We start from the raw sequence: 11,901 nt of genomic DNA, 5'->3' as shown, positions 1-11,901 counted from the left end.
GACGTCTATGTAGCCGTTAAAATCAAAATTACAATATATTTTTGTTTTGTTTCAGTTGGTACATCAATAAATTGAGTAAATGCATCTGATCCACGACGTCAAAGTTTCATAAAATAGTCCAATGATGGAGACCTGTTTCTCATTATATCATAAAGCATTCCTTCAGAAAATATTTTCCTTTGAAGAGATTACTTTAGAAAATCATCACATAGATTCAAATATTTTTTCCTAAATCCCTAGATTCTGTAAGATTTTTCGTTTTTTCAAATCCACTCATTTTTAATCCTGACACTCCCACTACCGACTATAGACTAATAATTGATATCATTAGTAGCAAACGTATTCCTTTTTTATGGATTGATTCAGATTGTTGTCTTTAATATATTTTACTAATGCATTTAATCTGTCCTGTAATCTTTGTATATACATTATATTCACTTTTGCTGCAAAGCATGATAGTACTTCCGACTTGAGTTTCCTTGATGATATGAAATACCACACAAACACCTCGTTTCATTGTAGGGTTAGCCGGCAGCCCCTTGTAAAAGTATCAGGCACTCTAGGTTTCATTTTGCCATTGTTAGCGCCTTTAATATCCAATAGAGTAAAATCATCCATTACTAAAGAACAATATCCTTGATGTTGACACACTGAACTCTTTTTCAATGCTGAAAAAAAGTCGCGCAAGTCTGCGTCACCATTAACTCCAATTACGTAGCAGACAACTGCACCTCTTAGAAAACATTCCATATGACATAGGTGTAATTTGCACGTGCGGTATAGTCAGGCCCAGTTTTGCGTAATAACGTCTTAAGGGGCTAGTAGCTCTATTTATACATCCCCTATTGGTGCTTTTAAACCATGGAGGAGAAGCTACTATCGTTATTTCATATACCCGATATTTGCCATGTTTTATAGCAAAAAAAATCTTCGCTTGGTCAGCACCAAAATGCTATCAAGAAAAACTTTCAAAATAAAAATAGCTTAAGATAAGCTCGAAAAGCTATATAAACAGCCTTTCACCTGCGAGGTTGCCATGTACCTCAGTTAATATTTAAGCACGGGCTTAAATTCTATAGCTTTGTGAGAATTTATTAAGAAGTGTTGACTAGATAGATAGAAAGTGTTGACTAAAATAGATAGAAAATGCACAAAACTTATTTCTTTTAAATATAATAAAGAGAGACGTTAAACTTTAAAACAAAAAAAGTATGCTAAAATTTACACATTATATCATATATTATCCTGTACCTGAGATGGTCTGTCACTTCTTAGCACCCAAATTTTCTGTGCTAAAATTTTCAGTTGATACTGATCGTATTGAAACACTAGCATAAGGAGCGGAGAGGGGGGTTGGATGCGGTAGCCACCTTAGTAGATCGGATCATATATGTTCATTTTCAGTTTTAATATTGATCATCACCTTCATTGAAAAACCAACGGTTCTTTTTGTTATTTTTTTTAAAGATCTTGCAGGACTAAAGGCCTCATCTCGTCTCAAAAGAAGAAGAAGAAATCGGCTTTTGTCACAAAATTTCCTTTAAAAGTAACTATTGCTGCGAGTCAAAAACCTTTATTATAATAATAGTCACTTAAAATAAACACTAAGCATTTGGCACTTCAGTACTAACACATAAAATAAAACGGAACCCAAATTTTGACTTCTGCGGGCCATCGCGGGCCATTTTGCAAAATTTCATCTTTTATTTTTATTTAACCCTCAAACTTTTATTTTCTGTGTAAAACGATATTTTGTACCTTGTTTGGCATTTTCAAGAGAAAAATCTATTCGTTATCAGCTCAAAAAAGTACTTGACGAAAGTAAAAGGCCAAAAAAATAACCCTCCCCCTCTTTTATCTATCCTACAAGTAGCAAACGGTTGTTTACACAGTGCCAACATGACAAACAACTTGGTCATCTAAAATCAGTAGTATTGTCTAGCTAATGCAGAAAGTTCAATTGAAAAAATATGTTTGTACAACGTACGAAAAATTCTGTTTAAATGTTTTTAAGTAAATTATTTTTTGCTGCCTAATTTCTCACATTAAAAAAAAATTGCATATAAATTTACATCTGAGACAAAGTGTAAACCATGCAAAGTAATTGTCCCTGTTTTTTCTTGTTCTTTGTACAGTATACTATCATGCGGCATAGCCTATTCTTAGAAGCCGTTAAAACAGCTTACTGGAAGAGCAAACATTCATACAATTTAATGCCGTTTAAATTTCGGTCATGTTGATGTTCAACATGGCATCAAACTTACATGACCTAAATGAGTACGCATTTGCAGCGTTAGTTCAAAATGAATTATGCACAATTTGAAGTGAAGCGTAGTTTTATGCTTTGTCACCCCACATTGAGTACGTTGGATCGATTGCTTTTTTTTATTTTTCCAAACATCTCGATTTGTTCTAAAAAAACTGAATTTTTCTTTTTCTTAAATGCCCCACCCCCAAAAAAATAAAACGATAAAGTTGTTCCTTTTGGATACAGCTGACCTTCAATAGTAGTTAAAAACTCAAACAGCCCTTTTCTTTTCTGCTCTACAATAAAAATTTACGTCTTATAACATACCTACTTTTGGATAAGTGCAGCCGATGTACTTCGTTCAAAAGAAAAAAAATGCAACAAAGAGAAAAAAATTTGCGGGTCTTTCCTATGTAAAAACGTAATTACATATTTAAAGCACCGAAGTTGAGTAAACAATCCTCAAGTTTGCATAACAACCACAACAGGTTCGTATGCTGGGCACCAAGAGTTGATGTAAATTATGAACGTTCTCGCCTTATTGTTCATTGAATTTCGATCTCATTTAATTATAGATAAAACTTTTGAGCTGTATAATTATAATTATAGCTTTTCTAAGTAAATATTTATTCATATATTGAATCTATAATTTTGCAATCAACTCGGATATGCTCAGTCTTGTTTTGCTTATTGCTATTAAAGAATTAACAAAACATATAAACAGATAAACAGTTATATTTCGGAAATCTTTCGTTATCTATTTTCTTATGCTCTTGACTAATGATAGTAAGAGCAGAATTTTCTCGACTAATAAATATCATAAATGTTTTAAGTAATGGGAAAAACAGCGATACTATTCAAAATATATTCAAAATATTTTCTCTATAACCTAAGTAAATCTTCACAAGCAAGTTCACATTCAGTATCTTTGCCAAAAAACCACGTAAACATCTGTCTAGCTTTTGAGGTTACTTTAGAAACACTTTTCCCAAAACCCGACTTATTTCCAGGAATTGTTGTCTGTTGATCCAGCCCTGCTTCTTCTCTCAGTTTAATTTGGGTTAAAAGTCCAGCAAGAAGCTCATCACAGTTGTGATTTATTCCTACAGAAACTTCAATGAATTTTGCGTGGTAAGTTGTAGCAAGATGACGTCCGTCTAAAACAAGAAAAATGTAGTAAAAAAGGAGAAAAGTAGTGAAAAAACGAAAAAAAAACTTCCATAAGTTACTTAACATGACTGAGTTAATTTTGGAATTCCATTATTCGTTTTTTTTTAAGTTTGATATGATAGTTTATTAATATGTATGTATCTTTGGGCTTAATTTACTCATTGATGGTAGTTTCTTGTCGTTTGAAGTTTGAATTATTATGCTATTTTGTTTCTACCTTGCTAAGGTTTTGATTTGACTCTTAATTCTCTTTAAAAAAAATATCTCTCCAAAAACAAAGTATTTTTTAAGTTAATATTGTTCGTTTTTAATCTCCAATGTTTCTTTAATGATGATTATTTGTTCATATTTGTAGGGTTTTACAGTTAAAAACTATAAATCTGATCCTAATTTAAATTATTAACTAGTAAAAGGTGATTTGAACGTTGGCTTTGATTACATTTAATATAATCTCTGCACATACTTCGTTAATTTGAAATCAATAATTAGGAAGGCTCTTAAAATAAGCTTTTGATTCAACTGTAATGTCTATATGAGCGTACTCGAGAGAATTCTCCTAGATGGATGGTCAAATTTGATCTATTAATAAAAAAAAAGGATAAACATATATAGAAGGCAAGGCTCAGCTCAACCCTCCCTTAAAAGTTTCAGCTTACTGCCCTTAGCCGTTCTTGAGAAATTTAAACTGAATACCTTTACCCGTTCCTGAGATATTGCAGATACATCATTTTGACCACCAGGATGCATATAATGTCTTTTGATTCAGCTCAATATCCCTAAAATTTTCAACTTAAGGGCCTTCGCTTCTGTGATTTAGCAAATACGTCCTTCACATCCTGGATGTACATAGTGTCTTCTGATTTAGTTAAAAATCCCCCTAAATATTTCCTGGAAGTTTAAACTTAGCTATTCCTGAGATATTACAGATACGCCTTTTTGACAACCTGGATACTTACAGAATCTTTTGATTTAGTTCAATATCTCAGTATTCCCTAAAAGTTTCAACTTAATACCCTAAGTCGTTACTGATATTTTCATACATACACTTTTGACAACCAGGATGTACATAGTACTATTTGATTTTTTTTTCCAATATTCCTCTGAGCTTTCCGTGAAAGCTCCAACGTAATACCTTTAGCGTTTCGCGAGATTTTACAGATACACCCTTTTCACAACCTGGATGTACATAACACCTTTTGATTTAGTTCAACATTCCCCCAATATTCCGTGAAATTTTCAATGAAATACACCTAGCAGTTCCTGAAATGTTGCATTAGTCCGTTCCTTCCTTTCTAAGCCATGTTTTTAAACAATTGCAAATTTACAAAATTTACGGTCTTTGCCCCAAGGCATGTAGGGTAATGTTAGCCTCGAAGGTATTTATTGGACCTTTCAACTACTTTAAACAAGGAGGATATCGCAAAATTTTCGCAAAAAATGCCTCAAAATGTCTATAGAGTTTACGCAGGGGGGGGGAGGTAGAGAAGGGGCAAAGGAGAAATTCTTGTTGCCCTCCAATCACTTATGACAGCAATCCCTGAAAGTTTCATCTTAACACCCTCAGCTATTCCTGACACTTTGTCGATGCTCTCTCATAACAGCCTGGATGCATCTCATTTAGGTCAACCTTTCCCTCACTGAAAGTTTCAGCTTAATACCCTTAGCTGTTCCTGATAGATTCCACAAACCCCTTTTCGGTTATAAAAAAACATGTTGAAACCATTGCCAATTTAGATTATTTATGGCCCCTGCCCAAGGGCTGTAGGGGTCATGTCATCCCTAAGAGTATTTTATCAACCTTTCGACCATTTTATAGACCAAAAGGTTATCTTCAATTTCTTTTTCGAATCTTTGGAGGGTAAAAGGGATGGTTAGAAAAAGTGATAAAGGAGATGGGAGGGAGGCTGGTTGCCCATCGATCGATTTTTATTCTCAAAAGGGGCACTAGAACCTTCAGTTTTCTATTCGAATGAGTCTCCTTCGATGTCTGTAGGACAACTTTTACCGTTTGAAGTGGTTGCGGGAAGAAATAACAAATTAATATTCAAACAGTTACTGGTAATGAGCTGTAAGGAGCGACTCTTTTCAATAGTAACCAAAAGTCTAAAAAATCCAAATTTAATATCAATAGATACATAAAAAGAATTAGCTTATTATGATCAATCCAAATACATAAGATTCATTAAGCTTAGTGTTACCCATCAAAAGTTCCGAGCCTGAGAAAATTTGCTCGATTTTTGAAATAGGGAGGGAACGCCCCTTAAGCTTCAAGGAATTTTAAGCACCTATATTCAAAATAATTGAATATATTCACGTATCTTGGAGTTGTGCTTATTCTTCCCACCAAGTTTCATCCTGATCTTTCCACTCTAAGCGTTTTCCAAGATTTCCGGTACGAAAATGCGTCGAATTTTGACGCATTTTAGTAGCTTCCGTTTTGCCTGATTTTCTTTTTCTGAGTTAGAGATGTAGCCAGAGAGGTAAAGCATGTCCTGACTATTGGTTTTCTTTATTTCGCAATTCCATCAAACTGTTCCCACTGAATCAAGGGCTCTTAAGTACTTTCTGTTTGCGCTATTCTATATTCTATGAAAAACGTTCAAAAATTGGATAAAAAAAACTTGTTTTTTTTAACCTAGAGTGTCGAACGATAATAAAATTGAAAACAAAGAGAAAGTATTCCATATATGAAAGGGACTGTCCCCTCCTCAACATCTTGCTCTTGACTCAAATCAACTCTAAAAAATTGAATTTTAATATCAATAGATACATAAGAAGAATCAGCTTATTATGTTCAATCCAAATATATGAGGTCCATCAAGCTTACTGTTACCCATCAAAAGTTCCGAGCCTGAGAAAATTTGCTCGATTTTTGAAATAGGGAGGGGACACTCCTTAAAATTCAAGGAATCTTAATGAAAATGCCGCCATCATATTCAGCGTACTAAAGAACCTTACTGTAGAAGTTTCAAGCTCCTATGTTCAAAAATGTTGAATTTGCTATTTTTATCAGAAGTCAGATCACGGATGCTTGCTTTTTATTTTTTTTTCCAGGGGTGATCGTATTAAAATGGTGGTTCCAGAAGATCGGGAGAGGGTTTATTCGAACGGAATTAAACGTTCGTGAAGAGAGTCCGTGAAGAGATGCCTGTAGGTTATGAAATTTATCCATTGTTTAAATATAGTATTTGTTATTCAACATTTTTTCCGGAAGGGTTCTGCTTGGGATGGTTTTCTGTAGGGAGAATCTTCCTCGAGGAGGGAAATTTCTGGAAAGTGTAATTTTCAGGGGAAGTGATACAGTGGGGAATTTGATAAAATTACTACACAAAATTCTTTCTAATTGTCTTACATTCTCTTTGCCAAATTTATATGTGGATATATTCTGAGGGAATTATCCGAGGACTATTTTCCGCGTGTTTTGATTTCTGGGGAATAATTTCCATGGATTCGAGTGATCGAGAAACCGATTAGAGACTAAAGCCTTATTCAAATGAAAGAATGCTATGGAGAGTTCTTCAGGTTGAATCGTCCGTAAGCAATTTTACAGAGAGGGGGATACCCAGTTATGAGGGAACTGTCTGGAGGGATATGACGGGGGGGGGGTGCACTTTACCTTGAATCAAATTTCCACAGAAGAGTTCTGCCGCAAGGGGAAGGGTATATTTCTTATAGGTTGAGCCAGATTTACCAGAATTATTTAAAAAAACACAAATTATTTTATATATGAAGGGTTACCCCTCCATACCTTGCTCTTTACGCTAAAGTTTGACTGTTTGTCCCAACCTTCATATAAGGAAGAAATCTGCAAATATTAATGTGTGAATTACGTTTTAATTTTTCATGTACGGTGAGCCAAATTCGAACCAACATCAATTGAAAAGCGTTCAGAAATGTGATAAAATTCTTTCTTTTTTTTTTAGCTGAGAGTATGGAACGATAATAAAACTGAAAACAAACAGAAATTATTCCGTATATGAAAGGGACTGTCCCCTCCTCAACATCTTGCTCTTGACGCTAAAGTTAGACACTGCGTCACAGCTCTATTTTTAAAGAAAAATAAAAACTTTGTATAAAGAGCGAGGCGTCGAGGAGGGGACAGCAGTTTTCGTATATGGAATAATTTCTATTCGTTTTTATTTATAATGTTGCCCCTTACTTTTAGTTAAAAACTTGTTTTTTTATTTAATACATTGAAGGCTTACGGCTCTTTAGTACAAGCAATGCTAGAGCGTTCATCTGATACCACATGTTTTAACATTAAATATAGGTTTTTACTTCAGAATTAAAAGTACAAAATATAAAAAGGGATCAACTGCGCAAAACTCTTCTGATTGTTTAGCTTATCCTTCAAGGTGAGAGGTTAAAGTCAATATGAAAAGTATGATTTGCCTGTCTCGCTCTTGCACAAGATAATGTTTGGGAACCCTACGCACACCATCATTGAAGTCCGCAGTAACAGGTAATAGGCTAAGCGGTAAGTCTTCAAGCTCATCTATACCACCATACAACCACCAATCATTTGAACCATCTGATATCCTGCAGGTGAAGATTTTCATCATCCATAATCCTTTCAAAATTAGCTGGAGCCTAATTCCTTCTCTTAGAAGCATTCTTTTTTGTCTTTTTGATTTAAATGTATAATTTTTGGTCCTTTTCACTTATTCTATTTCTCCTAAGTCGGTTTTTATCGCTTTCTTTTCAGGGGAACCAGTGAGTATCATAATTCTCACAGCTTTAGGTTACTTACAAATGCTTACCATTTCTGGTTTCACCAAATTTGATCACAGATGGGGAAATTAGCTGAAGGTTCATCAGTTCAAAATTTGCTGATGTCCCTGATTTCCAATACGTTATCGTGTAGCTTATGACGGCAGGAAGTCTTAAGATGACGAATACGTTCCCATCAAATGACCAGATTGGTATTTGCTTAAAGGTGACTTATATACGTTGAAGGCGATTTTCCTGGGATAGGTACTTTACAAAGTTCAGCTACTATATGGATTAAGAAGGTAAGAAATGCAGGAAAGCTTGCAATAATGTTTCTCCATTTGCACAGCCTGAATGTTGTGCTAACTCCAGGGATCCAAGAGGACCCCTGTGTAGTCTCTCTGGTTGAAATATCCTCCCTGGGAAATGAAAAAAAGCTGGTCAAGTCTGATTTCAGATTACGACCATGAAGCAAACTAATTTAGTATTTTTCCAGTGTTCTGCAAACAAAGTCTACAGGAGCAGTTTAATACCCGTTTTTTCTAACCTGTATAGTCTTAGGACCGTAGGGACCACCAGTTTCATCAGTGTTTCATATTGTAAAGACGTAAAAGCACATTTGTTGTAAACTTCAAGCAGATTATTCAAAGATTTTGAAACAAAGGATCTGTTGAATCTGTTAGCCCTTGCTTGGCTAGTGGGCTCGGTTGAAGCAAAACCCCTGAGTCATATTTCAAGAAAGCAGTTGGCTAGTCTTTGGATGAAATAGCTCGTCCTCTCCAGCAACTTGGGATACTGATACCTTTGGAACAGGTATTCTGAAAAGTAAATCTTTTGATATCGGGTTAGGCTAGTCTGATGTTTATCTCAGATGAATTTTTCAGTGCGGGTAATTTTAACCATTCTCATTGGACAGGCTACTTGTTTTAATGGTAAAGTGACCTGCAGCTACCCTCATTGACTATTGACCCTTTAAATGTGCTCGAGCAGATTTTTTGAGATCTCTTTTTGGGAACACGATCCCCCGTCGTCTTTCCTGTGTAGTTCTTTTGGATTTCTATAAAATATGATTTGCCTGCAATCTAATGAAGGACTTAATTGGAAAGTGCTCAGTCCAAAGCTAGAAAAGAAAATTTTGTCTAACTAAAAACCATCACTTTCCGCATAAACGGTAATGCTTTTCATGAATAGGAGAATGTCTTATATAAAAAAACAAAACACAAATCATGTGAAATATATCCTTTCTAATAAATTCAACATCTAGTGGATTGCTCACAAGATTGCTCTGTGACCATTTTTCCTACGTTTACGTCGAAAAAATTTTGATGCCACGCCTACGATGGCGTGGCATCCAGCTACGATCCGTGGCCGTGATTTCCATCACGATGGAAACCATTCAGAGCAGAAGCTTTTTCTATAGTAGTCCCCCAACACCCTCCAGACTCCCAGTATATTTTTATCTCTATTTCTTATGAATCAAATTACCTTAGCCCGTTGAAATATGTCGTTCAGTAGTAAAAGTTTTGCTTTTCTTGGGCATGATCAAATTTTTATTTCTTTTTTTAGTGCAATTTAAGTTACAAGTTTAAGCTTCGAGTCGATAGGAAAAAAGTGCTTTGGCCAAAGCTGGGGCCCTTTTTTTGGAGAAAGACATATACCAACCTCTTCTTAACATTCCATTAGGGTCCTCTTTGCCTTAAATCTTTGGATACAAGTTTTAAGCTGTTCGAAAATTCAGCCCTTTTTTAGGTAGTCTTTTTAGGAAACTAGATTTTTCAATGAACTCTCGTGTCATGGCGCCCCTTTGCCCAACGAATTTAATGTAAATTTCAAGCACATCGGAAAAGGTTTTGTTTCTTTTAAGCTCCAATTTTTGGGTCAACTACCCCCAACCTCAATTGTTTCGGTGAATCTTGATCCCCCTGGCATAGGATCTTATGGAAATAAGTTTTAATTTATTCGGAAGAAAATGTTTCTTTCATTCATCCTTCTTTGGGTATTATTTTACGGAAAATCAATTTAATTTTGTATTTATTTTCGTCCCCGTGGCTTAGGGACTGAGCAATATAAGTAACAATCCAACCAAGGAAATTCTTGGCACATTTTTGGGGCCACTTGGTCCCCACTTTTTTAAATGTGGCCACCAACCCCTTACCTATTTTTATTGAGAATTATACTTCCTTTTACTTGAAATCTTACATATATACGGTTCAAAATATTAGGAACGGAATTTTTTTGGCTCCTTTTTAGGCCCTATTTTATGCGGAATCAATTCTTTTTAAATTATTTGACATTGATCTCCTCTTGGTCAAGGAACTTAAAGATATATATTATAAGCCAATAGGGAAAAAAATTATTTTAGACCTTTTTGGGGGGTCGTACACTCACCAAATTTTTTTTTTTTGCTGTATATTACTGTTTCCATGGCCTGGGGAATTACGGTAACTAGTTTCAAGTCATTCATAAAAACAGGATTTTGTACTTTTTGAGTCTATTTTAAGGTGAACCAATATTTTTCCAGTTTTTTTTGCGCATTATGATCCCCTTGGCCCAACAACTTTGAGAATTAAGCTTGAAGCTAATTAAAAAAAAGGGTTACTTGGAATGTTTCCTGGCCCCATTTTGAGGGCCCCAGTTCTGCAAATTTCTAGCCGGTCAGGAATAATTTATTGTTTACGTTTTTGGCTCCTTTTCCGGGAAAATATTATTTTTCTTGGCCGTTGGGTCCTCTTCGCCTGACGACTTAAGAATATAGGTTTTATGCTGTCGGGGAAAAGTAGTGTTTTTTTTCCCTTTTTTGTGTCCCATTTTTGCCGAAACAATAGACCTTTGAAACAATTTCTTGTGAATTAGGCTTCCTTTGGCCCAGAGGCTCAAGGATGTAAGCTTCATGGCTGTAAATGTCTAGCCGCTCAGAAAAAATATACTTTTTTACATGTTTTTTGTGCCTCATTCCCAGGGAGACATTTATTTTGTGCTTTTGATTCCTCTTGACCCACCAACGGCTTTGGATCATAAGTTTAAAATTAATCAGCATATTGTTGTTGTCTGTAACATAAAAGACACGGGGGGAGTGCCCCAAAGCTATATCTGCGCATTACGGCCATTTTTATAGCACGACTAACTGTCAGAGATCAAAATTTGTTGGTTGTTTCTGAGCCTCTCACCAGCCTCTTGGTTCTAGGCAAAAATCTGGAGTCTTTTTGGCTCAGAGGAGGATTTCTGAAACTTTCATGCAGATTACACAGCAAAAATAAAGAATATCCGAGCTTATTCCACAGTTAATGAAAAGAAAAAATATTTCCACGAAGGAAGCTTTTCAAAGAAAAACGGAATAGCTATATTAAACCAAAGATGAGTGGTGCTTTTTGTTAATTTGCACAGGATCTGAGTCGAAGATAGTCTGGGATTTTTACGGTTATAATCAAGATATTTGATTTCTAAAGGATAAAGACCTTTTCCTTGAAATAAATTGAATACTCTGAAAGTGCTTTTATAGCTATCACCTATTTAAGACAATAGACTCTCTCCAATAGTAAGCTGGATCCAGAAAATAGGAGTTGCTGTAGATTATATTATCCAGGCCATTTATTTTTATGATTCTAATGACCTCAGAGCACAAGAATATAGAATGATCTCCATTCATTTACCTTACGAATATGGGACTGGCGTAGAAAATTCCGATCAATTTCGCACGGTAGTTAGCCATTTGGCTCGTTATCTGATTTCGGTGACATAGTCGACTTTTTTACCTACGTATCTTATATTTTCTG

At 35.1% G+C, this 11,901-nt stretch overlaps 1 protein-coding gene across 2 annotated transcripts in view; it reads right to left on the bottom strand.

Moving 5' to 3' along the window:
- Positions 1 to 1,557: 1,557 nt before the first annotated feature.
- The window catches only part of LOC136034651 (GTP-binding protein REM 1-like), a 106,154-nt gene continuing 95,810 nt past the window's right edge, over positions 1,558 to 11,901 (bottom strand). For both annotated transcript variants that reach the window (XM_065715958.1, XM_065715959.1), the window contains exon 6: positions 1,558 to 3,405. In XM_065715958.1, the coding sequence (XP_065572030.1) occupies positions 3,131 to 3,405 (275 nt within the window). In that variant the 3' untranslated portion in view covers positions 1,558 to 3,130. The remainder of the gene's footprint in view (positions 3,406 to 11,901) is intronic.

This window comes from Artemia franciscana, chromosome 13 (genome assembly GCF_032884065.1).
Source record: "Artemia franciscana chromosome 13, ASM3288406v1, whole genome shotgun sequence".
Lineage (NCBI taxonomy): Eukaryota > Metazoa > Arthropoda > Branchiopoda > Anostraca > Artemiidae > Artemia > Artemia franciscana.
The sequence above is the reverse complement of the archived record's forward strand: the minus strand, read 5'-3'. Positions and strand labels throughout refer to the sequence as shown.